At 41.4% G+C, this 27,469-nt stretch overlaps 1 protein-coding gene across 2 annotated transcripts in view; it reads right to left on the minus strand.

The window, feature by feature from the left end:
• CNTNAP5 (contactin associated protein family member 5) overlaps positions 1-27,469 on the minus strand; it is a 414,934-nt gene that overhangs the window by 130,842 nt on the left and 256,623 nt on the right. For both annotated transcript variants that reach the window (XM_060687892.2, XM_060687893.2), the window contains exon 12: positions 12,291-12,410. In XM_060687892.2, the coding sequence (XP_060543875.1) occupies positions 12,291-12,410 (120 nt within the window). The remainder of the gene's footprint in view (positions 1-12,290; positions 12,411-27,469) is intronic.

Genomic DNA, 27,469 nt, shown 5'->3' on the forward strand with positions numbered 1-27,469 from the left:
CGTGCCACCTGTGGCACGCATGCCATAGGTTTTCCATCATGGCTCTCAAAGAATGCAAATGACCAGCTATATACAAGCTTCTTGGATGAGAAGTAAAACATCTTCAAAGAAAAAAGAAAAATCAAGAAAGTCCAGTTGCCTTTTTGAAAGAAAGTACCTTTGGGACAACCATGATCTGGATGACTGAGAATCTTCATAGGCTTTTAGCTATGCACTTTGAGATGAACACCCTTTGAATGGTGCGGGAGTATGAACAGATTTCCAGAAAAATTGCAAACTACAGGAACCATTTGCGCTTCAGATTGAGATGCAGACAGCACAAACTCATGCCCAATAGCCTGCATCTATCTTCAACAGCGAAGGAACACAGGACAGAAAACGTTCTGCAGCCAAGGAAGTTCCATATCCAGTTGCACTACTCAGGTGATCTGAAGACACAGCTAAACCTCCAAGTGGCCTCAATGACTCGCTAAAAGAATACAAGTGACCAGCTGTCTGCAAGGAGTATAAATCCTTCCATTCCCCACCATCCAATCAGAGCTGAAGAAGCTTCTGGATGAAAAGCGAAACATGTTCAAAGAAAAACAAGAATGTTCAGTTGCCTTTGGAAAGAAAGTACCTTTGAGACATTTTTGTTGAAGATATCTGTTAAAGATACCCAGATATCTGAAGAGATAGAAAAATGTCATAAAACAAACTGAATGGCAGAATCGTTGCCAAAATCCATTTCTCTTCATCAAGTTCTCATTGCATCTTATCTTTTCCAGCTCTAGCCAAATGAGGGCCAGTATTTCACAGAAAATATTTCAGTACCTTCTGTCTCTGATGAGTTCAATATTATTTTTCCTCTTCTTCCTCTTTATTATTAGTACTTCTGTCTAATTAAATACACAAATCAATTTAAATGAGTCATTTTGGCAAATTATGTCCAAGTATATTTAGTTCAAATTTCTTAGTCAAGAAACAAATGAATGGAATGTATTGTAACATGAAGCTTTTTTAGTAAAATAAGATTTTTTTAAAAAATGGCAACTGGGATAAGATCAACCAGCCCTTTGTTCCCACTTCTTTAAAATTTTAGAGATATCAACAGTGTTCAGATTTTTACTTGGCCTAATAAAAAATTCAAAATTTGATAATGGTGCTTTAAGCACATAGTATTATTGCCCAGTCATGTGTCTGAGGAGCACAGGTAAATGTCTATGGAGATTCAGGTCATGGTTGTACCTAAAGATGCTTTTTCAAAAGGCAACCTGAATTTTCTTTGTTTTTCCTTAAAGACATTTTGCTTCTCATTCAAAAAGCTTCTTCAGTTCTGAAGCAGCTTTTGAAGTGAAGAAGCATCTTGGAAAAGAAGTCTTCAAGGAAAAACAAAGAAAGGTCAGGTTGCCTTTTGAAAAGCACCTCTGGAGCAGCACTGATATTTTACATGTAATAACATTATGTGCATAATTTCCTTCCATTTTGGAGGGAAAATGAGTTGTCATTCATACTATGGCCAGTGAATCAAATAATGCGATTTCACAGGACTAAAGAAAGGATACTTGGCTAGGAATCAGTTCTTATTTTTTTTTATGGCATTCTCCTTGGTTTTTCTTTTGTCTTTCTTTTTTGGCACTACCATTGGTTGTTTCAAGAAAAAGACCACAAAGATGATAACTTTGTTTCACTAATGGATAAATATCTGGCCAACTTAAAATTAAGCATTGATCTTGTCATATACCAAGTTCTAAGTGTTATTGATTTCTTAGCCCAGACTCCGACTACAACAAAACTGCAACATTTGGGGAAATATAACAATACCCCAATTTGGGGTTTGGTAACTAAAAATAGTTCAGATTTAGTGGGATGAAAACATGGTCCCCTTATGGACATGGAGAGTTCATTTTTTTAGATTCTTTGGAATATAACTGTAATTTAATAACCAATATAGCCTATGGTATGACTGAATATAGTTTATGGACTGAATTTTCTTGTAATGATCCTGACTGTCTTATTGTAAGGTTACTTCACTTATTAATTAAAGATACATGTTTGATTGTTCCTATATGCCTTTGTTGCCTTTGAAAAGTTTATTAGATACATGAGATATGATCTAGGTTTTTATGGATGTAGAATCTGCACATGAGAAGATCTCCACACAGCATGATGCAATTTCCAAAAGTCCATTTCCCAAGGTCATCCCCAGGAAGAGAAGGCTTGTATTCACTTCTCACTCACACTTCTCTTGAGCTTCGCCTAGTAATTGGCTGCAATTGCTAAAAAGCATGGACCTGATGCAAAGAAGAACAAAAATAGGAAAGCTTGTGCAGCTTGATAAAGCAGAAGTGAAACATCAAGAAAGAGTTGTGAGAACAAGGAAGCAGGCTGTAGAAGTGCTAACATTTGCTGACACTATCTGCTATGACTAGATAAAGTAAAAGGAACTCTATGTTGCCAAGGAAGGGATGCAGATAATGGGACATCATTATCTGACCAAGTTTGCAGCATTACTGTATAGGTTTCTTCCCCACTCTTGCCAAATGACCTCTCCCTCTCCACAGTTATAGTAAATTTGGCTCAAAGCAGAGTTTAGTGAGTTTCACTCACTAAAAATGATAATGGATTTATTATTTTCTTCTCCTTCAAGGACACTAACTTCTACATTATATTCCTTGACTGTTAAACTAGAAAGGACTAGAAGACAATGGAGATATGTCTATGTATGTGAACATACACACATCATTACGGCACACATTTATGTGCATACTCACTTAAGTATGGATATTTGGGCTTTTCTTCTGCTCTATGGGAATGCCACTGTATTCACAGGTCAACCACCAACATACAATGTCTTAGTGGACGTAGGGCTAGGAAGAATAAGTATCCTATCACTTCTCACCCACAATTTTAAGGTTTCAAAAAAAAAACCTGAGCATTTCAAAGTCTGATAATAAACAAGAAAGAACTTGCACAGGGGAGATAATTTATTTTCTTCTTTATATCACTTGGGATTCTTTATAATTTAGACTGTATTCTAATTTTGCTGCTTTTCTTTGCAGATGCTAGAATGAGAGTGAATCACCTGCAGGCAGTGATACAAGGATACAACCTTTTGATATATAAATCTACTGCAAGAACTAGGCAATTGTTAAGAAAAAAATTCCAGCAATTGCCATAAGCAAGATGCAAACCTTATTTTAATCACAGGAGCAAAAACTGATTTTTGCACGTCTTTCCTATCCACTTAGAATAATGGGCTGAATATTTCATGGTGGTAGAAATGGTTGCTACCCATCTCTTGCTATTTTAATAAACTAGTCTGCTCTCTGGATGTTTGCTTTTGACCTTCTCAGAAACAGTCTCACACCACATCACCTTCATTTTGATATTTTCCCTCTTGAGCTTTCATGAAAAAGATACTCTTCTTTTCCCTTCCCCTTTCCTCCTCTCTCAAAATGTGTGGTCCTAGAAGGATACTGTTGAATATTCAAATACCATCGGTCCCTAGTGGCCAAGTTAGTTACTGCCTATGCTCTGATTGGTTGGAAGATGACAGCTCAGGGTATAAAAGGGAGCTGTCAAGCGCGGGAATTGTTGTTGTTATGTATGTCTAAAGTTAGTTGAATAAACATTACTGTTGCCGTTCCACATCGCCTCAGAATCGTTCATCTTTGGGCGGAACTTATTAGATACGTCACTGCTTCAATTTCTGTCTCTGGACCTCAGTAGTCAGGTTTGTGTCTTCTGTACATTGAGGCCAAAATACTCTCTCCCCTGATTTCCTGTATCTATACCAAATTGGGAGGGAAGCAGAGAAAGGTAAGGGGGGGATGGGGTAACTGGATGAGGAGAAAATAGTGGAAAATCCACTATATCTTCATTATGCTGGACATTATAGAAAGAAATAATGGAGTTGATCTGCAAAACAATGAGAAAAGAGTCCCAAAGGTATTTCTTTTTTTTTAAAAAAAAAGCAACTGGACTTTGTTTTTCCTTGAAGACATTTTACTTCTCATCCAAGAAACGTCTTCAGTTCTGACTGAATGGTGGCAGATGGAAGGATTTAAATTCCTTGCACTCAGATGACTGCAAGATGACTGACCTAATGACCAGATGAAAAAGCACCTTTGAGACAACCATGACCTGGATGACTGAGAATTTCCATAGACATGGGGTGTGATGCTACTTCACCTCCTCATAGTGCACCCTAGATAGCACGGAAGTGTGGACCGAACGACTAGCAACACTTGGCAGCCAGACTACATTAAAGAATTGGCAGTTAATGACAGTTGGTAGTCAGACATCTTTGTAGATCTCCTGGTTCTCTAAATACATGACAACAGATAAACAAAACAGGCTTTTCTCGCCAAAATTGATCAACTCTGAACAGGATCTATACCCAACATGGTGTCTGCCAGGACTCGTTGTGGTGTGACTGTGGTGCTCCTCAACAAAATATCCTATTGCCCATCAAGAGCTTATACCTGCCCAATGTCTGTTTTTTTTCCAGCATAGATCACCCTGCCCTTGAATGCTTGGTGGACTGGACATTAACATTTGAACTACTATAAGTCCACGTATTGTCCATATGCTAAATAAATAAATAAATCCATAGACATAATGAGAAAAGAGGCAAACAATTTAATGGCCAGATTCTTAGATGTCATGTAAACAGGTAGAATCTAATGGACAGTCAGAGGTGAGCTTCCACAGAAATGGGAAGGGGGCTTTCTGCTGAGGTTGGTCATCAGATCTCTTGTAAGAAGCCTTGGGAAGTTCCAGTTATTTCTTGAGAAACTGATGACTTATTTAAAGTTCAGGTATGGCTTTTATCTATCAGAACTAAAATAGGTGACATGAGAATAAAAGAATGAGCTGATTTATTGTATACAAATTCGGCCATAGTCAAAAGATAAGACCAGTTGTTTTGATAGTTTACTGTACATCATAATCACAATATTACTCAAAGGTAGCATTTGATTTCTTCCATTGGATTGGGAATGATGGGCAAAGGAGACATGGATTTAACACTCTTGCTTGACATCAGATTTGAAGGCATGCCTGAATGTCTAAAAAGTTGGTGAATGAACAGGCAGGCCATATCTAGAAGAGGGAGGGCTGAAACAGGAGATAAAAAGAGACATCTTCAAAAACAAAATAACCACAGCCAGGCTTGCTGTTAGAACATGGATATACAATATCATCTTCTTGGACTCAGACTGGTTGACCAATGATGACCTCTGGACTGATGTTGCTTCTGTTTGAAATTTTGCTTAATAGGATTTTGTCTATATGTTTTCATGGGATTTGGAACTGTTGGAGAACATGCATGTATCTGCCCTGCCTGCTATTGCCGTAAAACCTTGAATTATGCTCCTTTGTGCATGTATGTAGGGAGTCAGGCCTGAGACAGAATGGAAAGATCGTGGATGTAACAGGCTGGTTGGTTTGGTAGTTAGTGAGTTGACATGGCAGCAGGTGTGACCAAAAAGAAAAAAAGAGGCTTTAATGGCTTTTCAGATATGAGGCTACCAAAGTTATGGAGTAAATACTCCAAATATCCAGCTGGCTAGTGGTCCTGACAGAACTGTAGCATGTCTTCTCTCAAAGAAAGAGGAATATATAATTAGCCATGGACCCACTAGCCAGCTGGATATTTGGATAGCATCTCAGTTTTCACCATTCTCTATGGTTGATTAGCTAGAAGGGCTTTCTGAAAATCACCTAGTGTGTAAAGAACTAATCTGATTTCAGGCTGCTTGTTTCTGACCTTGTCATAAATAGCCTGACAGGGGCTATGAAAACAGAGTGACAATTCTGGAATAGTTTTAGCATATCTTTAGCCAACATGCTAAATGCGCATGTCCAAGATGGCCGCTCTCAGCTGAGCGGCAGCGATGCCGGGGGAATATTCCTGGCTTTTTGGGGGTTTCGGGGGCCAGACCAGCTAGTTATGCCCCATGCTCGGTGAGGGGAACTTCCCACCAGTCTCTTCTGATATCTTGAGAGCTCATTGCTCTCCAGGACGCAACGGCCAGGACGAGGGTGGAGGCGGCTATGCTGTGGCTTTGCAGCTAGGTGGCCTCGGCGTCTCCCTGCGGCTGCCGGACTGGCGGAATGGCAGCGATGGTGTCGGTGATGCTGCCCCTTGTTGGTGCTCCAGGGGAATCTGTGGGGATGGCAGGAGTGTCCTGCGAGACCCAGCGGTGGATGGAGGTGACTTCAGAGGGCTGGTGACATCGATGTTGGTGCTGGCTGCGATGCTGGGATGAGCGGTTGTGGGGGATGACATCAGAGAGGGTGAAGAGGGACAGGAGGCCTGCATTGGGAGAGCGAGGGGCACTCTGACCATTATACCAACTATGCTACCAACGTTGTTTTTGGGATTGCCTGTTGCGGCCGTGAGGGGGTGACCCACTTGGAGAGGGCCCACCCCTGGTCATTCCAGAGGCTCTCCCCCCTCCCTCATGTGGATGGGGGTGAGCTAGAGGCATTGTTGACCCCATTGGCTGTGAAAGATCTCTGGCCAGGTCTTCTGTGCCTCGTGTGGTCTATTAGCCTCTGTGAGGCTATTTATCATCTGGAGGTGGCCTTTGGACAATGTGACATCTGCCTCCCATGGACTTTTTTATGGCCTCCTGATTCGCCTAAGGTGCAGCCACCAGAGTCTCTTCCTGGCCCGTGGTCCTGTAGATTGGTGGTTGTCATCAATGCTTCCCAATTGTAGACGGATATACCCTGGATTTCAAGTCTGGTATGGAGTCGGACGATGACTGTGGTTCTTGGCCCTTCCCAGCTTTCGTAAGAGGGTGGCTGGTGTCAACATCTGGCCCCGAAATGGCTTGAGACTCCATCCACTGCTGTGAGAGAGCAGTGGAGTTTATTGACTTGGACCTGACTAGATATCCCTTTTCCGGAATTTGGACCAACTTGATTAACCCCCTGGCTGTGGGCTTCCCCCAATTATTTAGATGTATTCACCAGTGGAGCTTCTTATTCTGCGAGATTCCCCCTCTTGCAGGTGTGGCCCTCCACTCTATTGAGGGCCTACCTTTATGATGGGCTTTGGCACCCCGAGAGGGGCATCTTTCAAAAAGGGGATTGAGGGGTTTTCTGGAGAAATTTTTAGATAGATTTTTAAGGGGTTCTAGGGGGTGGGAGGATTGTGTGGGTTTGGGGGTTAACCTATGGGGGGAGGAGTCTGGCCCAGCTGCCAGTCGGGCCACGGAGGGTGCAGATTCCGGGGGTAAGGGGGGCATTAGAGTTTATTCTTCTGAGGGCTTTTCCATCAATACGCTGAGTGGGAGGGGCAGATATGGCGGAAGCAGGGGGCCATATCATGTGGTGGGGGCGCACACTCGCTATCTCTGAGCGGTGGCATGCCCCGGTCCCCATAGCCCTTCTTGTTCCCCAGGCTGTTCAGACTCTCAGGGCCCGAGCCTTTGGCTGTTGTTGTGCAATGCCAGGTCCGTGGTAAATAAAGCCCCCCTCATTTGCGATCTTATTCAGGAGGGGGGAGCGGACCTGGCAGATATTATGGAGACCTGGTTGGGCCAGGAGGGGTGAGTTCCCCTCATAGATATGTGCCCACCAGGCTTCCGTGCATTCCACCAGCCGAGAGCTCAGGGCAGGGGTGGGGAGGTGGCAGTTATTATAAAGGAAGGTCTTGATCCGAGGGAGACCACTGTTCCACAGATAGCTGGATGTGAATCCCTTCTTGTGAAGTGGGGCTATGGAGTGCAGATGGGCTTGTTGATCATGTACCTGGCTCCCTGCCACATGGCAACGGCCCTGCCTGAGCTGCTCAACGTCATAGCTGAGGTGGAGGTTGATACCCCCAGACTTTTGGTCATGGGGGATTTCAACCTGCCATCCATCGGTGAAACGTCTAAGGTGGCTTGGGAGTCATGGCTTCCATGAAGGCCATGGACCTGACTCAGTTAATTCATGGCCCTACTCACATGGGCGGGCACACTCTGGACTTAGTTTTTATCTCTGGTCAGTGGTCGAGTGGCCTTGATACAGGGGATATAGTCATCAAACCCTTGTCATGGTCTGACCACTCGCTCCTTCAACTTGACTTTCTAACTGCTACACCCCACCGCAGGGAGGAGGGACTGACTAGGTGGTTCCGCCCCAGGCACCTGATGGATCCTGATAGGTTCCAGATGGAGCTTGGGCCATTTCCTGAGACTCTGGCTCATGACTTGGCTGAAGACCTGGTGGCCACCTGGGACAGTGCGGCCGCCGGGGCTTTGGACCACATCGTCCCTTTGTGGCCTCTGACCCAGCACTGAACTCACCTAGCTCCTTGGTTCTCCGAGGAGCTGAGGGAGATGAAGCACCGGAAAAGATGCCTGGAGAGCGGTTGGAGGACCAGCTGTTCTGAATCCGACTGAACAATGGTGAGGTCTCATATTAAGACCTACCTAGTGGCGATAAAAGTGGCAAAATCTAGCTATTTTGCCGCCCTTATTGCGTCATCAGATAATCGCCCAGCCACCCTGTTTAGGGTGACTCGCTCCCTCCTCCATCTGGGAGTGTGAGATGATCCCTTGCAGGGTCGAGTTGAGGATTTTGTGCAATATCTATATGACAAGATCGCTCAGATTCGGGAAGGTCTGGCCTCTGACTGGGTAAGTCCGGATGGGATGATTGAGGCAGGTCTTGAGAGTGTTATCTGGGAGGAGTTTGATCCTGTGGCTCCCGAGGACATGGACAGGATTCTGGGACGGCTGAACGCGACCACATGTTTATTGGACTCGTGTCCCTCCTGGTTGGTGCTGGCTTCCCGGGAGATTACACGAGGCTGGTTCCAGAGGATTATTAACGCTTCTTTGAGCGAGGGTGTCCTACCGGCTACCTTGAAAGAAGCGGTGGTGAGGCCGCTCCTCAAGAAGCTCTCTCTGGATCCGGCTGTTTTGGCTAACTATAGTCCAGTCTCCAATTTTCGTTTTATTGCGAAGGTTGTTGAGAGTATGGTGGCGCGGCAGCTTCCACAGTACCTGGATGAAGCTGTCTATCTAGATCCGCTCCAGTCTGGCTTCAGGCCTGGGCAAAGCACGGAAACGGCAATGGTCGCGTTGGTGGATGATCTCTGGAGGGCTCGGGATAGGGGTTGTTCCTCTATCCTGGTCCTGTTAGATCTCTCAGCGGCTTTTGATACCATCGACCATGGTATCATGTTGCACCGGTTAGAGGGGTTGTGAGTAGAGGGCACCGTTTTGCAGTGGTTCTCCTCCTACCTCTCTGACCGGTTGCAATCTGTGTTGGCAAGGGGGCAGCGGTCGACCCCGAGGCGCCTTGTTTGTGGGGTGCCGCAAGGGTTGGTCCTCTCACCCCTTCTGTTCAACATTTATATAAAGCCGCTGGGTGAGATCATCCGTGGCTTTGGGGTGGAGTTCCATCTGTACGCTGATGACACTCAGCTGTACATCTCCACCCCAGGCCACCCCAACGATGCCCTTGAAGTGATGTCTTGGTGCCTGGAGGCCGTGCGGGCCTGGATGGGGAGAAACAGGCTCCGACTCAACCCTTCCAAGACCGAGTGGCTGTGGCTTCTGGCATCCCGATATAGCCAGTTGGTGCCATCACTGGTTATTGGGGGCGAATCACTGGCCTCCACGGAGAGGGCTCGCAACTTGGGCATCCTCCTGGATGCACGGCTGTCTTTAGAAGAGCATATGACGGCCGTGGCCAGGGGGGCTTTTTATCAGGTTCGCCTGATATGCCAGTTGCGTCCCTTTCTGGATCGGGACTCCCTATGCACGGTCACTCAGGCACTCATCACTTCCTGCCTGGACTACTGCAATGCTTTCTACATGGGGCTCTCCTTGGGGTGCACCTGGAGGCTCCAGTTGGTCCAGAATGCGGCCGCGCGGGGGATTATGGGAGCGACGGAGCGCTTCCATGTGATACTTCTCCTCGCAAGCTGCACTGGCTTCCGGTGGTCTTCTGGGTGCGCTTCAAGGTGTTGGTGACCACCTTTAAAGCGCTCCATGGCTTAGGGCCAGGGTATCTATGAGACTGCCTTCTGCCACCAATAGCCTCCCACCGGCCAGTTTGCTCGCACAGAGAGGGCCTCCTCAGGGTGCTGTCGGCCAGACAATGTCGGCTGGCGACCCCCAGTGGGAGAGCCTTCTCTGTGGTGGCACCTGCCCTCTGGAACGACCTACCCCCAGAGATACGCACGATACCAGACCTCCGGACTTTTCGTCGGGCCCTGAAAACACATCTATTTCATCTAGCCAGGCTGGCTTGATCCCATCCTTTCGGTTTTAATTTGAAATTGGTTTTAACTGTGTTGTTTTAAATTGAGGGCCGAAATTATTTAATGTCTTTTAAACTGTTTTTTAAATTTTATATGTTATGTTTTATCTCGGCTGTTCACCGCCCTGAGTCCTGTTGGAGAAGGGCGGTATAAAAATCAAATCAAATAAATAAAAATAAACATATTATAGTCAACCCTCACAAGCTATTCTCCATCCTCTTTCATGAAAACAGTAATTTTTGAAACTTTTGTGTTCTTTTAATCTTAATTTTTACCTTGTTTCTTTAATTATACCTTATTTCTTTACATGAAATCATACTAATATATCAATTATTATTCTCTCCATAACGTTTCCCTAAATATTGTTCCTGTACTGTACAATCTACAATTCAACAAACCCATTCTTTTGTAAGAATGTACTTGCTCAAAACACAAGATAATTTTAAAAACATTTTCTTTAAACGTATCTTGAGCTGGATGGAACAAGCTTATGTGTGAACAGATGCACAAACGATGTAGTTGAGAAACAGATCAATTCCTACATTTTTCCACAATGGATCTTCTGATCAATTATCAGACTCTACAATATCATTGCTGCAATGCAATTATTAGAATGTCATAATTATGAAGCACAAAAGGGCACACATTTCATACACAGCATACAAAATCCAAAGGAAGCTTGGACTGAACTCATACAGATTGCCTTTTACATTTATATTAGAAATCTAAGTTTGTATACATGTCTTCCCTATACTTGATTCTAAAAGTCAAGATAGTTTAACTATTTGTTTCAGTTCTGATAGAATATCAAGAAAACAGATTTTAAGCAATATTAGAACTGTACACTGTGCCACAATTCCTCAGAGACTCATGCTAATCCATCAATGGCCACCACAAATAGACTGATGTCTCATTATAATGAGGGATCAAAGGAATCCTCCAACCATGCTTTGAGTCACATATGATAACATCTTGATGAAACAAAACATGATCAGATTTAAGATCTCTCTCTCTCTCTCTCTCTCTCTCTCTCTCTCTCTTTTAGTTAGCCAAAACAAGTTACATGTGACCATCAGATATAAATGTTTTGCCTAAAGTACAACATGTGAAGCAGCTCTGATCACTCCTGCAACACCCACATTACCCCTGTAGAAATTAGTTGTCAAAATTAATGATCAAAATTATTATTTAAGAAACATATGTGTTTTGCTATATGATGTAGTTGTATAAATACAGCCCATGAAATTTATGATTATATTGGGCTTATCATTGAGCCTATAAATACAGTAACCCTTTTAGCTGTCATCTGCTTTATGGGGTAGATCCCATGATAATGTAGCTGAAAAATTTTCCCTTTATTGATTGGCCTCCTCTGTCCATTGAGTCTGGAATCATTATTGTATCACACCCCGTATCATGCATCAGTTCTTCTCATATCTCACTTCTATTACAAGTGCAATGTAAGAGTAGAACAAACAAAAGCAATAAACCATTGATATGCTGTGGTTCTGTTTCTATTTCTGAAATCTGGTGTGATCTGTATTCCTTAGAAGACTTTGAGAGTTCTGGTTTTCAGGAAAGGAGAAATCTCTGATTACATTTTGCTTTCCATAATAACCATAACATTATTTCATATTTATGTAACATAGAAATATTTTTTTTGAAATAGGTCAGTAATTGATACCACCACTGCAGACCTACATGCCTTGATTTTCTTCAACCACCTCATTTCCGTGAGCTCCCATTACTGTCCCAGCTCCTGCCCACCTAGCAGTTCGGAAGCATGCAAATGCAAGTAGATTAATAGGTACCACTTTGGTGTGAAGGTAATAGTGTATCATGCACCTTTGGCATATATCCATGCTGGCTACATGAAGGTGAAAATTGTCTTCAGACAATGCTGGTTCCCTTGGCCAAGAAACAGAGATGAGCACATGACTGATAGGGAAAACTTTATCTTACAACAATGCAATAGATTTCAGGCCATGCAATAAACAACAAACCATTTGTGAGAAATACAGAAGTGGGATTTTTTTACCTGTTATATTGCAATATACCAAAAGTGGGGGAAGTGGACCACTTGCATCGGAGTCAATGTGGAAGAAACCAGATGTTTTTCCTTGGTGCCGATAAGTTTCACAGGATTGCTCATAAATAGCTGAAAGGAAAAGAAATAGTTTCTTATGGCAAATGCCAAAATAAGAGTTCGGGATTAGTTAGATAAATTATTATTGTTTCAATATAGAATAGGATAGGATAGGATAGGATAGGATAGGATAGGATAGGATAGGATAGGATAGGATAGGATCGAATAGAATAGAATAGAGTAGAGTAGAGTAGAATAGAATAGAATAGAATAGAGTAGAGTAGAGTAGAGTAGAGTAGAGTAGAGTAGAGTAGAGTAGAATAGAATAGAATAGAATAGAATAGAATAGAACAGAACAGAACAGAACAGAACAGAACAGAATAGAATAGAATAGAATAACAGAGTTGGAAGGGACGTTGGAGGTCTTCTAGTCCAACCCCCTACACCACTTCAGACAAATGGTTATCCAACATCTTCTTAAAAATTTCCAGTGTTGGAACATTCACAACAAAATATTTATTTTATTTTAATTATTTATCAAATTTCTATACCACCTATCATACTTGTGTATTTTTATGTCTATCTCACTGCTGGTTGGCTGGATTTATTTGTGGAACAGTTACCTGTTGAGTTTGTCTAGAAAAAGGACTTTATCATAATTATTTCTTCCACATTTCTGACATAAAGACAGTAAGAAGGACTTGGTAAGTGCATCATAAGTCAGCAAAATAAGCTGCTTTCTGATAGAAGTGTCATAGTCAAAAAACAGTGCTGTATCAACTTAAAACAGTCATATATTATGTTTTCTTTAAGCAGAAACAAACTAATCTTTATTAATAGACAATATGGATGGAACAAATCCTTATCTCATTCACACAGATTTTTCCTCCAATATGGAGATTTTAGTTTAGGGTAATCTTGAGACAGTTAATGTAATTTTTTTTCTATAGGCATTATTTTTCCCTAGATATTTTGAAAGGTAAGGGTCAGCTGGTAATAAGAATACTACAGTATGTCTGATGAAACAGCTTAGCAATGAAGAGTTGAACAGAGTACACAGATTATTCTAGCTAGACAGTTTTTGCTTTTATTTTTATGTTTTCAAAATGAAATTTTGAAATAACAATTAGTATTGCTATCTAAGTGGTCTTAAATGGGAATGGAATAACCAAATTATAATCTATTTAAATAATTCACTCCCAAAATATTGCCCCCAATCAGCTGAGAGATGGTTGGATGGGAGCTAGAAGATTATAGCAAAGGGATTATTAGAAATTGTGTGTGTGTGTGTGTGTGTGTGGGAGGGAATCCTGAAACACAAAGAGCAATCCTAAAGGAAAAGGAATTGAAATCAGTATTAGAAATTCAGTGAGAAGTACCATATCTAGGAAGAAGTAAAATCCCAACCTAGCAAACTAGAAAAACCAATTGGGAAGCAAAAGTTAAGGAACAGTTAGTGTAATAATATAGCATGTAATTCTGAGATTTATGCTAGTGTTCTTTTGAGGAATGTTTGTGAGAAGCATTGCACTCTGTCAAGAAAACTCAATCAGCATTCAATATCTATGGGTGAATGTAAGCAAGGTAAAGAACAAGGATTTAAAAAGAAAAAATTGGTATTAGAAAATTCCAGAGATTTGAGGGAAATCTGTTCTATATCTGAGGTAAGGACTGTCACATTTCCAAGCAGCTTTCCTATCTATCATGTTTGTGACAGAAAACAACCATGTACAAATTTTATTTATTTTGGTTGATTTTCATTTAACTTAATTTATTAAACTTAATATATCTGCCCACTCCAGAAAATTCTAGATTTTATTTGTTACTAGTACAGAATGCTTTTCTTTCTATTTTTGATTCTTTCTCTCATATTGTCACATAAGGCCCAAATACTTATTCTTTTTTTCTGAGACAGTTTGGATATAGAGCTGGGATTCCTCACCCCAGAAATAAGATGTTCCTCTGAGCAACATCTTGGTACAAATAGTAAAAAAACCTAGCACCTTCCTCACCTATTATACTACAACAGTTAGTATTGCTATCATGCACATTACATAAAGTAGTACTGTACAAAGAGGTACAATAAGGGAACAAGGGATAATATATTGAAATATGTGTTGACAGTTGAGGCCAATGAAAGATGGGTCATCAAGAAAAGTAAACGTTGAGAGCTTTGATGTGTTGCAACCTGAACTGCATATTCCTTAAATAAACTTGAGAATAATTTATTCTCTTTGCCTCATATACTGTATTTAAACGTGAATTGCAATGGCCTGCCAAAAGCTTTTAATGGGATAAGGACATTTCAAAATATACAATATTCTTTGCCTAAGTGATTCTTTGATTCTATGTGCTGCCTCTTTTCTAGTTGTGAATTCCAGTGTTTGCCTAGGTCCCAGATTTGATCTAACTTTCAGCTATTGAAAAATAGATTTTCATTCCCTGGGGTGGAATATAAACTGAGTTTGAGGGGCATTTTCTAAATTTAAATAAAAAGAAGAAGAGACTGATTTGTGCAAAAGGTGTTATGTTTTATTTTATCATATATGTAATATTCTTCTAACAGTCAACAACAAAGTAAAGCCATTTCTGATTTTCCTGCCTTTATGTATGGGAGAATGAAATGTCGATTTTCCAAACCAGGTACTGAGTAAGAGTGAACTATTTCTAAAATGACACATATTGGATTCAGGCTTTTCTGAAGTTCAGCAAGAAAATCAAGCAAATTCTGCATAATCAAAATATATACAACGCTAAGAAGAACATTCACACTCTGCTTTTAGAAGAGAATAATTATCGAATAAACATTTATTTTAGTTCATTAGTTATAAAATCTTGCTTAATGCTGTTGGCTTTGCTTTTGCTTTGCTCTGCTTTGTTTTTCTTTAGCTGTTGAGATGCCTACACAGTTACATAAAAGTTAATTGATAGGAATTTTTTTGTCTCCACAGGAAGCAAGAATATTTTGAAAATATTTTGCAAATGTTCAAGAAAGCATAGAAGTTTGTTCCTTGTAATAAATGAGTAAATGTTACTGGTGCTAAAGATAAAATATAAATATGCAATGGAAATTGGAATCATTATTATACAATGTAAAATCTGTATTTGTGTTGCCCTGAAATCATCTACACACAGAAAATATTTTGTAGAAAAACGGGGCCAGCAAATGGACAACGTGTGGGACAACTTTTACAATTATTTTATTCTTTTATTTAATGTTACTTTACTTTAATAGCTCACTGATTATTTTTTTTTCGTATCTGTGGATAAACCTAAATAATACAATCATCTTAATAAAGATTGGTAATAAACAGTTCTGGTTTTTCATAAAACAATCATTGTAACATTTTAGTACTTTCCTATATGCTGATATTTTAAATTTGATCTAAGAAAGAAAATAATTCTTATTTCTTCCAATAGTTTAGCCAGCATGTGTATCTGCTAGTAAAATGTGATTCTCAAACATAGTGCAGATCACTTTTCTTAAAACCTTTCTGAGTGCAACCATTTGAATTATTAGATGACAATTCATGCTGGATGATTCAACTTTGGCTGACTTACTGTATATGTACTGCTACCTTAAGTAACCAAGGATATTCTATAAATAATAAAAAATATTTTTTTTTCAAATGCTAAAATATTTATTTATTGCCTAGGCTAGGGAATACAAAACCATCCTGAGGTACCCATCATATACTCTGGAAACATACTCTGCAAGTTAGAAGTCCAAAGTGACTTAATGATATTAAAGGTTGGCAGTTAACAGGCCTTTGAAAAGTGACTTATATTTGTTTTAATTAAGCAGTTCGTCTTCTGGAGAAAACAGAATATGCACCAATAAAATATTTTGGACAGTCTCAAGCTGCTTTGGGCCAGTGCTACAGAAATCTCTTTTTCCCCCTCCAAATATTAGCTTAAGGTCTTCCATACTTAAATGGCTTGGAAATTGCCCATACCATGAGCTGGACCTACTCAGCCTGGAAGAGATTTAGTGCATGAGGCAAGCAGTAATTCCTGTACAAGGATCATTAAAACTTTTGAAAGTGCTCCAAAGGAGATTCCAGACAATTGGTTTAGGTATATACAGCAATGTTTGCTATAATCATCAAATCTGGAAATCATTTAGTGGATGTCAAGGATGCTCCAGACAAGCCACATTGCATATTATAGAAGTGTATGAGCCACGACTACATGAGAAGACATCTCTCAGCCCATTCCCATATCACAAGCTCTATGGGAGAAGGCTCTGAAGCAGGTTGTGGCAAAACACTATGGTTCCTTCAATCTTACAAGTGAGGGGAACGCTGCAGTTTTGAAGGAGTGCATCATTGCTTCCTTTGAAGCTTTGCATATTACAGAAACTCCACAGACATCTGAGTACTTCATACATTATGGGTAAGACACAGGGAATTGCCTGAGTCTTATCTCTGATCCAACTATTTTACAATATGAATATGTGGTCTCCTGGCAATGATCTCCAAGAATTTCCCAACATTATATGGAAATGTCAAAGACTGAAATAAGTATATTTTTCACAGAAAATAGTTGCTGTACTATGGTCTCCACAAAAACAAAGGGAGTATATCAGGCTAACAATTATTGGAAAATCATTGTAATGACATTTTTCATCTATACACAGAATTTACTAATTTCCTAAAAGTCATTTCGAAGTGGACATTTTGCCAATCATGAATGTTATACTTTGCTTTAAAGAAAATACAGAAAAGTAAAAGGATGGCATTAATACCATATATTGGCTTGGCTGTCTGCTATTTCTAGAAACTGCTCTCTGCCACCAGCTTTTAATGATCTTTTCAAATCCACTTTATTTAGCGCAATCATGTATTCTGAACAAACAAAAAGGAATGTGAATTCCCATTCATTAGTAATGAAGGAGAATGGTTTTATAGAGTACTTGTGCCCACAAAAGGGATTATTAAGCACAAACTAATAAAAGAAAATGCATATTCTAAAAACTAAGTGTACCATTGTAGCAGGCTGAAATGACATAGCACATTCCCAGAGGATACATAATTGTTTGCAAGGAGAAGAGAGAGGTGTTTGCACATATACTGTATGTGGGTGGATGTGTGTATGTACGTATGTATGCATGTATGTATGTATGTATATAGTACACACACACACACACATGTACACACACATTTCAGTTGTTTCTCTTTCCTTAATTAATTTCCTGGCACTATGGAACATGATATTCTGCAATTACTGTATGCAGAGCTTCAAGTAATATCCATGCACATTTCACTATACTGTATTCCAAATTATTCAAACAGAGTTCATGGCACTGTTCTGGCATTACAATATCTTCTTGGTATGTACAGTATATATGGAATTGCCAGGTAAAAAACCTCTATCCCTGTAGAAAGCCAATTCAAGTGGATTTGCACTCAAATATAATAACATATTGTGTATTTTTTTCCAAATCTCATTTTGTCTTTGGACTAGTTTATTGTTCATATATTTTCCTTTATTTCCTTTGTTATTTAATAGCTGTGATATGCTGATAGTTTAAGTCATTTGTTACTTTATCACCGAAGGCTGAGAATTTTCTCTATATGATATGCAGCTGTGGCTCTTTAAGTTCTCAGCTGTAAGAAAATGATAAATATTCTAATAAAGAACCAGAAACTCTAATTGCTCAAAATTCAAGAAGAAGTGAAGAAAGCAGAAACATTCAACAGATGACAATTCATGAACAATATTGATTTGGCTATTCAATATGACTTTATTTCTATTCAAATTTAGTCAAGTCACCAAGCATCAAATCTTATTTTTGAACCAAGAAGACAAATGGCAGGTTTCTTCCCATTATAATTTTAGCAAGTTCTTTTTCATGAAAATATATATTTAATATTGAAGCCACAGGTGATAATCCTAGACATACATACATATATTTATTCCATACTATTAATAAATAACTTCTAATGGAGTGATTTCTCATGTTAATAGCTTTTCTTTTCATATTCATCCAGATATATTTATGTAGATCACTGGTTCTCAACCTTTTTTTCACCACGGACCCTCTTTAAATACCTCTTATGTTTTAGGTTTAGGTTTTATTACACTTCTATACCGCCCTTCTCCCAGAGGACTCAGGGCGGCGTACAGCCATCTTAAAACACATATACACTTACAAAATTTAAAAACAATTTAAAAACAAATATATAAAAATTTGGCCCACAAAATTAAAAGCTAACAGACACCCCATTTAAAATTCCTATTAGGCCAGCCCGGCTTGTTGGAATAAAAGAGTCTTCAGGGTGTGGCGAAAGGTATGCAGGTTGGGGATCATACGAACCTCTAGGGGTAGCTCATTCCAGAGGGCTGGTGCCCCCACAGAGAAGGCTCTCCCCCTGGGTGTCACCAGTCGACATTGTTTGGCCGACGGCACCCTGAGGAGCCCCTCTCTGTGGGAGCGTATTGGCCGGTGGGAGGCTATCGGTGGCAGAAGGCGATCTAGTATATACCCCAGTCCTAAGCCATGGAGCGCTTTAAAGGTGGTAACCAACACATTGAATTGCACCCAGAAGACCACCAGGAGCCAGTGCAGCTTGCGCAGGAGAGGTGTTACATGGGTGTGCCGTGTCGCCCCCATAATCACCCGCACGGCCGCATTCTGGACCAGTTGGAGCCTCCGAGTGCTCTTCAAGGGGAGCCCCATGTAGAAGCATTGCAGTAGTCCAGACGTGACATGACGAGGGCATGAGTGATCATGCGCAGGGCATCCCAGTCCAGAAAGGGACGCAACTGGCATATCAGGCGAACCTGATAAAAAGCTCCCCTGGCCACGGCCGTCATATGATCTTCCAAAGACAGCCATGTATCCAGGAGAACACCCAAGTTGCGAACCCTCTCTGAGTGGGCCAAGATCTTGCCCGCATTAGTCAGCGATGTAACCAGCTGACTATACCAGGACGCTGGGAACCACAGCCACTCGGTCTTGGAAGGGTTGAGTCTGAGCTTGTTTCTCCCCATCCAGATCCGCATGGCCTCCAGGCACCGGGACATCATGTCAAGGGCATCATTGGGCTGGTCCGGGGTGAGATGTACAGCTGGGTATCGCCAGCGTACTGGTGGAACTTCACCCCGAAACCACGGATGATCTCCCCCAGTGGCTTCACATAAATGTTGAACAGAAGGGGCGAGAGGACTGACCCTTGTGGCACCCCACAAACAAGGCGCCTCGAGGTCGACCTCTGTCCCCCTGCCAACACAAACTGTGTACGGTCGGAGAGGAAGGAGGATAACCACCGCAACATGGTGCCCCCCATTCCCAACCCCTCCAATCGTCGCAGCATGATACCATGGTCAATGGTATCAAAAGCCGCTGAGAGGTCTAATAAGACCAGGACAGAGGAGCAACCCCTGTCCCGAAACCTCCAGAAATCATCAACCAATGCGGCCAATGCCGTTTCCGTACTGTACCCTGCCTGAAGCCTGACTGGCATGGATCTAGATAGACAGCTTCATCCAGGTACCGGGGAAGTTGTCGTGCCACCACACTCTCAACAACCTTCGCAACAAAGCGAAGGTTGGAGACTGGACGATAGTTTGCTAATACAGCCAGGTCCAGGGAGGGCTTCTTGAGGAGGGGCTTCACCACCACCTCTTTCAGAGAGGGAGGGAAGAAACCTTCACTCAAAGAAGCATTAATAACCCCTGGAGCCAGCCTCGTGTAACTGCCCGGGAGGCCAGCACTAACCAGGAGGGACATGGGTCCAATAAACATGTGGCAGCGCTAAGCCTACCCAGAATCCTGTCCACATCCTTGGGAGTCACAAGGTCAAACCCCTCCCAGATGACATTCTCAAGACCCACCTCCATCACCCCATCTGAATCTACCCAATCTGAGTCCAGGCCTTCCCGAATCTGAGGGACTTTGTCATGCAGGAATTGCACAAAATCCTCAGCCCTGCCCTGCAAGGGGTCTTCCCTCACTCCCAGATGAAGGAGGGAGTGGGTCACCCTAAACAGGGCTGCTGGGTGGTTCTCTGCAGACCCAATAAGAGCGGAAAAATAATAAGATTTTGCTGCTCTTATTGCCACTAGGTAGATCTTAATATGAGACCTCACCAGTATTTGGTCAGATTCGGAGCAGCTGGCCCTCCAGTCGCTCTCCAGGCGTCTTTTCCAGCATTTCATCTCTCTCAGCTCCTCGGAAAACCAGGGAGCCAATTGAGATCAGCACTGGGTCAGAGGCCACAAAGGCACGACGCGGTCCAAAGCTCCAGCAGCCGCCCTATGCCAGGCGGCCACCAGTTCATCAGTCGCACCATGAGCCAGAGCCTCAGGGAATGGCCCAAGCTCCATCAGGAACCTATCAGGGTCCATCAGGTGCCTGGGACAGAACCATCTAGTTGGTTCCATCTCCCTGCGGTGAGGGATAGTAGTTCGAAAGTCCATGCGAAGGAGAGAATGATCAGACCATGACAAGGGTTCGGCAACTAAATCCCCTATTTCTAGATCATTCTGCCACTGACCAGAGACAAAAATCAAATCCAGGGTGTGTCCCCCCATGTGGGTAGGGCCTTGAACTAACTGGGTCAGGTCCAAGGCCGTCATGGAAGCCATGAACTCCTGAGCTGCCATTGACATTTCCCCGACAGATGCAGGTTGAAATCCCCCATAACCATAAGCCTGGGGTATCAACCGCCACCCCGGCTATCACATCGGGCAGCTTGGACAGGGCTGCTGCCATGCAGCAGGAAGCCAAGTACATAATCAGCTGGCACCCGACGACCCCACCTCACAAGGAGGGACTCACATCCGGCTATCTGAGGTACAGTGGCCTCCCTTGGACATAGATTTTCTTTAATAATAATGCCACCCCCCCGCCCCTACCCTGGGCCCTCGGTTGATGGAATGCCCGGAAACCTGGTGGGCACATTTCAACAAGGGGCACCCCCCCTTCCAGACCCAACCAGGTCTCTGTAATACCTGCGAGGTCCGTTCCCCCCTCCTGAATAAGGTCATAAATGAGGGGGGCCTTATTTACCACCGACCTGGCATTGCGCAACATCAGCCGACAGCCCAAGCCCTGAGGATCTGTGCTACCTGGGGCACGAGAAAAGCATTATGGCCATGGCCACGGACCCCCCCCCAAGATTTAACTCAAGATTTAAATCATAACATATCCTCAAGTCTTCGCAGCCCCCCCCCATAACGACACTGTGGGGATCCACTGAGGTAGACTTTCTGTGAGACCTGATCCTTCCATAGATGCAATCCAGCCATGTGGTGCTATAATCCAAACTGCAATCCAGGTCAAATTGCTAACCGACAACTTCACATTTGATATACTTTCTTTTACATCTTGTAAAATCTTTAGTTTCATCCTCATTTGTTTCTCTAGAAGAAATTGTTTATTTATCTTTACCACTCATTATGTACCTTTTCATCAATTCTTACAGGGACTGTTTCGAATAGGAAACAAAAATGACTTTCTCCCTTGTATGTAACCACAACATAAACAACTTCTAAAGTGCAACTTTTTTTTTCTACCATGTCACTATAATATTACCTATAAAATCTGTTAGACATTTTCCCACCCATTCCTTGAATGGAAAAGGTGACTTAAACAATTCAGTATAAAAGCAATAAAACCAGCAGGAGAGAGATTGGCAACCAAAGCAGCAAATTTTGGGCCAGTGTAGTTTTCAGTTAAGGATGGATGGAGAACAGTCAAACTGAGTGGTTGGAAAAGGGCAATCTAACTAAGCAGCCATTAATTCCCTGGCAAACTTTCTCTTTCCATGAGAGAAACACCAAAACAATTTCCATTATTTTTAAAGTTATGAATTTCTCTCATAACAAGTTGAAATTGCCAATCCTGTTCTTGTGCTGATCCATTTCAATATAATCTTATATGGATGTCATCTAGAAACCTATACAAAGATGAGCAATGACATTTCACTTGCAATGTGACTTCTGTGTCATGTTTCAGCCCCAAAAGCTGTCTTCAAAAGATTGCCTTCTGGAAGAAACTCTTCTTTGCTAATGTAGTAGTAGTAGTTGTTGTTAGTTGCGAAGTCGTGTCCGACCCATCGTGACCCCATGGACAACGTTCCTCCAGGCCTTCCTGTCCTCTATCATCCCCCAGAGATCATTTACGCTCACGCCTACTGCTTCAGTGACTCCATCCAGCCACCTCGTTCTCTGTCGTCCCATTCTTCTTTTGTCCTCAATCTTTCCCAGCATTAGGCTCTTCTCCAGTCAGTCCTACCTTCTCATTAGGTGGCCAAAGTATTTGAGTTCCATCTTCAGGATCTGGCCTTCTAAAGAGCAGTTAAGGTTGATCTCCTTTAGGACTGCCCGGTTTGATCGCCTTGCAGTCCAAGGGACTCGCAGAAGTCTTCTCCAGCACCATAGTTTAAAGGCCTCAATTCTTTGGTGCTCAGCCTTCCTTATGGTCCAACTGATAATGTAGTAGCTCCCCACAAAATTGTGCATTTCAGCAGCTGAGCCTAGAAACCAGAACTAAGTGTCGCCTTGAAAAAGCATTATAGATTTCCTCCTGATTCCAAGAATGGTGCTGGGAGGGTAAAGCTGGTTTCCAGGAGATCAAAACTACAAACGTAGTTGTGTGAAAGTTTATTACAAATGATGGGTAACTTGCTCAGATGGAAAACTCACTAGTCAGATGTTTCTAGTTTTAGCCCTGTGATCTGATTGGCAAAATCAAGGGATTTTTTTTAATCAGTAATGTTACTGAAGTATTATTTTAATAGCCAAAAAAAAAAAAAAGATAATAAACAACAAAAAGGAAAAAAAATTACTTCTCTCAGTGCTTTAGCAGCAAAAACATTAAGAGCCAGAAAATGAAATCAAAATGCTCACCCTTGTAATACAATTGTCATGTTAAATGGCAAAAAGAAATGGAATCTGTGCTATATATTTTAAAAAATGACTTTGACAGGTCTCATAGTTGACAGACTAATAAAATTCCTGCTGCAGTGTGCTAGAATGACAGATGGCTGGTTTTCTCCTTAAGAAAATTACGTATTTTCTCACAGAATGCTAAAAAAAAATCTATATGTAAAGATAGCTTTTAATGATCCTGAATTTTTGAACCTCTAGTAGAATGTTCATAAGAAGTTATTTCAGTGGTATTATATCTTTCCAAAGAGAAAACAATGTCAATCTGACTAACAAAACAAAGTACAACTAACATTTTTTTTCTCCAAATATATACACAATGGGTACCCATATAACATTTTTTTCACCAGATTTCTCAAGATAGAAGTCTTGATGGGTGATGCCAGAAAATGATCAATTTTATAAGTATATTTAGAAGGCCACTAAGCAACAGCAATAACAATAACAACAAAACTCTCTGTACTACAAGAACAGATTGCTAAAAGCAATTGTTTTCCCCTGGGTTTATTCTAAAGAAAAGAAAAGAAGAAGAAGAAGAAAAAAAAAGCAAAACCAGGCACTTTTGGAACGTTTTAATTTGTGTCTGTGCCCAGGAAATGTGAATAAAACTAGATAATTTCATTTCTTCTTATTAAGCAGCCCACAGAAACTCTGTTACTGGAAAGCATGTACTGTAAATATTGCAAATAAGATATAAGTTTCTTATCTTCAAGAGTAATTTCAAGTGTATTTGCTCTGGTTGGACTCCTCAAGCAACTAGAGCACTTAAACTCATCTGATCACCTTGCTGCCTATGGCCTGGCAGGATGGAAATGAAGATGGATGTTCTAAATTTCTTCTGCACAAAGGCCCTCATTCTGAGATAATCTCTCTCATGCTACTTTTGGTGGCTTTCCATAACTGGACATTTGCAATCCTAGAAAATCACGGCTGCATGGGATTTTCTGAGAAATTAAGATTTTTACCCTAGCAAGCCAACAAAGATCAGTATAAATGTTGAAATATTGTGGCTCCGATCAACGTTACGCACGGTCACTCATTCCCTCGTCACCTCCCGCCTGGACTATTGTAATGCTCTCTACATGGGGCTCCCCTTGAGGAGCACCCGGAGGCTCCAAGTGGCGCAGAGTGCGGCCGCGCGGGTGGTAATGGGAGCGTCATGGCGTTCCCATGTGACACCTCTCCTGCGCGAGCTGCACTGGCTCCTGGTGGTCTTCCGGGTGCGCTTCAAGGTTTTGGTTACCACCTTAAAGCGCTCCATGGCTTAGGACCTGGTTATCTACGGGACCGCCTACTACCACCAATAGCCTCCCACCGGCCAGTACGCTCTCATAGAGAGGGACTCCTCTGGGTGCCGTCGGCCAAACAGTGTCGGCTGGTGGCCCCTAGGGGGAGAGCCTTCTCTGTGGGGGCACCTACCGTCTGGAATGAGCTCCCCCCAGAGATACGGAGGATCCCGGATCTGCGCACCTTCTGCTGCGCTGTGAAGACCTTTTTATTCCATCAAGCGGGCTTGGCCTGATCTCCTCCCTCTTTTAATATGTAAATTTTAATCTGTTTTTAAATTATTGGGGTGTTTTAATCTGTCCAGGCCAAAATGATTTAATTTGATTTTATCTGGTTTTTAAATTTTGTGTATTTATGTATTTTATTGCTTGGCTGTTCACCGCCCTGAGTCCTTCGGGAGTAGGGCAGTATACAAATCAAATAAACTAACTAAACTAAACTAAACCCAATAGGGAGGGAGAGAGAATATTCTCTCTCTCTCTCTCTCTCTCTCTCTCTCTCTCTCTCTCTCTCTCTCTCTCTCTCTCTCTCTCTCTCTCTCTCTCTCAGAGAGAGAGAGAAATATAATATTTGAACAGCTTGGGCGGCTTTAGATTAAATTTTCAAATATTTATGATGCTAGAAAGATTTCATTTTGAATATGCTGTGTGATAATAGCAATAGCAATTAGACTTATATACCACTTCACAGGGCTTTATAGCTCTCTCTAATACATTGACTCTTTACAGGGTCAACGTATTACCCTCAACAATTTGGCTCCTCATTTTACCAACCTCGGAAGGATGGAAGGCTGAGTCAAGTTTGAGTCGATGAGACTCAAACTGCCGAACTGCTGGCAGCTGGCAGTCAGCAGATGAAGTACTGCATTCTAACCACTGCACCACCATGGCTCTCAGCTTTGGCAATACACTAAACCTAAATCCAAGTAGCTTAAGAATATCCCCCATACAATTAGTTGCCCAGGTGCTTCTAGTACCTTCACATACCCTCCTGCAGATATCCTACAAAAGAAAGCAAAAGGATGGAAAATTTCTCAGTAGTGTGGTTCAATGTAAGAGTTATATTCCCCACAAAGGAATGTTTGGAATGTGGGTTAAGGACATTTCCCTTCCTCTAAGCATCAGTACAGTGTTGTGCTTTGTTTAATTTTAATTTATTTTGCTCTACAGTGACTTATGGCTTTCATTATTTTATTTTTTTATTCCACATTTTAAAAAAACGCCTTGTAATTTGCCCAGAGAAGTTTAATAAATGGACTGGTAATGAAGATGATGATGTAGTATCAATGATGATAACAATAATAATTCTAATAATTTTCCAATTCAAACTAGAGATACGAAACAAAAAGAAGACAAGAAAGATGTCTATCCTAAAAAAAAAAACCTATGTTATTAAAAACTTGCACACTTTGGCAGAATAATATTTGGTGTTTTCAGAGACTGTCACTTTTTTCCTCTCTTCTTTTCAGATCATGGAATCTATTTATTTTATTACCAGTTATCCATTCAGTGAGATGGCTGCTTGCTGATTTTTTATATAGGCAAGACTGTAGCTTTGTGCTTCAAGCTGGGCTTCAAAAAAATTCCACATGTGCTGTATTGATTGCGAATAAAAGGTGATGGGGAACAAAACTAGCAAAGTACAGCTGGCTCAGCAGCAGTTGTCAGTGTGAGAAATCTAAAACTTATTCAAGGGAAAAAGTAATAGAAGAATATAGGAGGAAAAAAAGCTTAGTTGGGGAAAATGTTATTGAGATTGCAAAACAAATCACAAACATGGGAAGACTCACAAACTCAACAGCATTTATTTGTAATATAAAAAAAAAGCATTATGTATATCAGGAGTCAATAACAGGAATCATTGATTTCAAAACACTGCCCCACAGCTCACCAAATTACAAATGACCAAATTATATTAAAATGTTTGTTTAAAATATTGCATCTGTCATCTAATCCCACACAAGAATGCTGAAATCCTGAGATATCTGAAAAGGTTGTCTGATTTGTTGATAATACAAAATTTTACAATGTATTAATAGTACTCTGGGCAGGTTTTTCCAAATATGATTCCTGGTTCAAATCCAGGAAACATAAAATTAAAATTGAAAATGCTACAGTTTGGTCACATTGTAATAAATTTACAGCCAATCTGAAGAAATAGATTGGATGTAGTTCAGAATTTATTATCAATGTTCTAGGCCCAATTTGTTCTATCAAGGGAGGATGGATCACTCCTCTATGTTGGTCCAGGATTGTGTGCAGGTTCCAGTTTACATTAGGTAGAAGTTCACAAAGACCAAAATGTGGATGTACACATCGGTCTTTTGCTATTTCCAACTTATCTGATATCTGATATTGATTGACAGATTGAAACATCAGAGAGACATTCACAGATTTTTTTTCAAGAGTTCAAGATCAAATGAATCTCAGGAAAATGACATTCTACAGGAAGGCTGCCAAACTTGCGGCCCACAAGCCGGATGCGTCATGCGCTGGCCATGCCCATGCTCGGTTTAGCGAAGGGGAAAAATGTCTCGATACGTCACATGATGCCACCATGATGATGTGCGTTTGACACTCCTGTTCTAGAGCATAGAGGCAGCAGCAGCAAAAAAAATCCCACTTCTAGAGTACAATGAGATGCCATAGTTTAATCAGTAGGACCCAGTGCATGTCCACCCTGCCTAATCTAATAGGATGGGCAACAATAATTGGAGGCAAACTATGTTATAAATTACTGGGCCCAAACTATGTATAGATTTATAGGTGGTAACCAACATCTTAAATTGCACTTAGAAGTCCACTGGTAACCATGAAACAGAACGGTTACATAGGTGTACTGCTTGCACAGCCACATTCTGGATCAGCTCTAGCTTTTTTTTTTTATTGAACGGGAGGAAATTATTACCTTATACAACTATATGTCTCCATTGATGACATGAACTGTAT

This window comes from Pantherophis guttatus, chromosome 1, assembly GCF_059756535.1.
Source record: "Pantherophis guttatus breed Tessera chromosome 1, ASM5975653v1, whole genome shotgun sequence".
NCBI classification, from domain to species: domain Eukaryota; kingdom Metazoa; phylum Chordata; class Lepidosauria; order Squamata; family Colubridae; genus Pantherophis; species Pantherophis guttatus.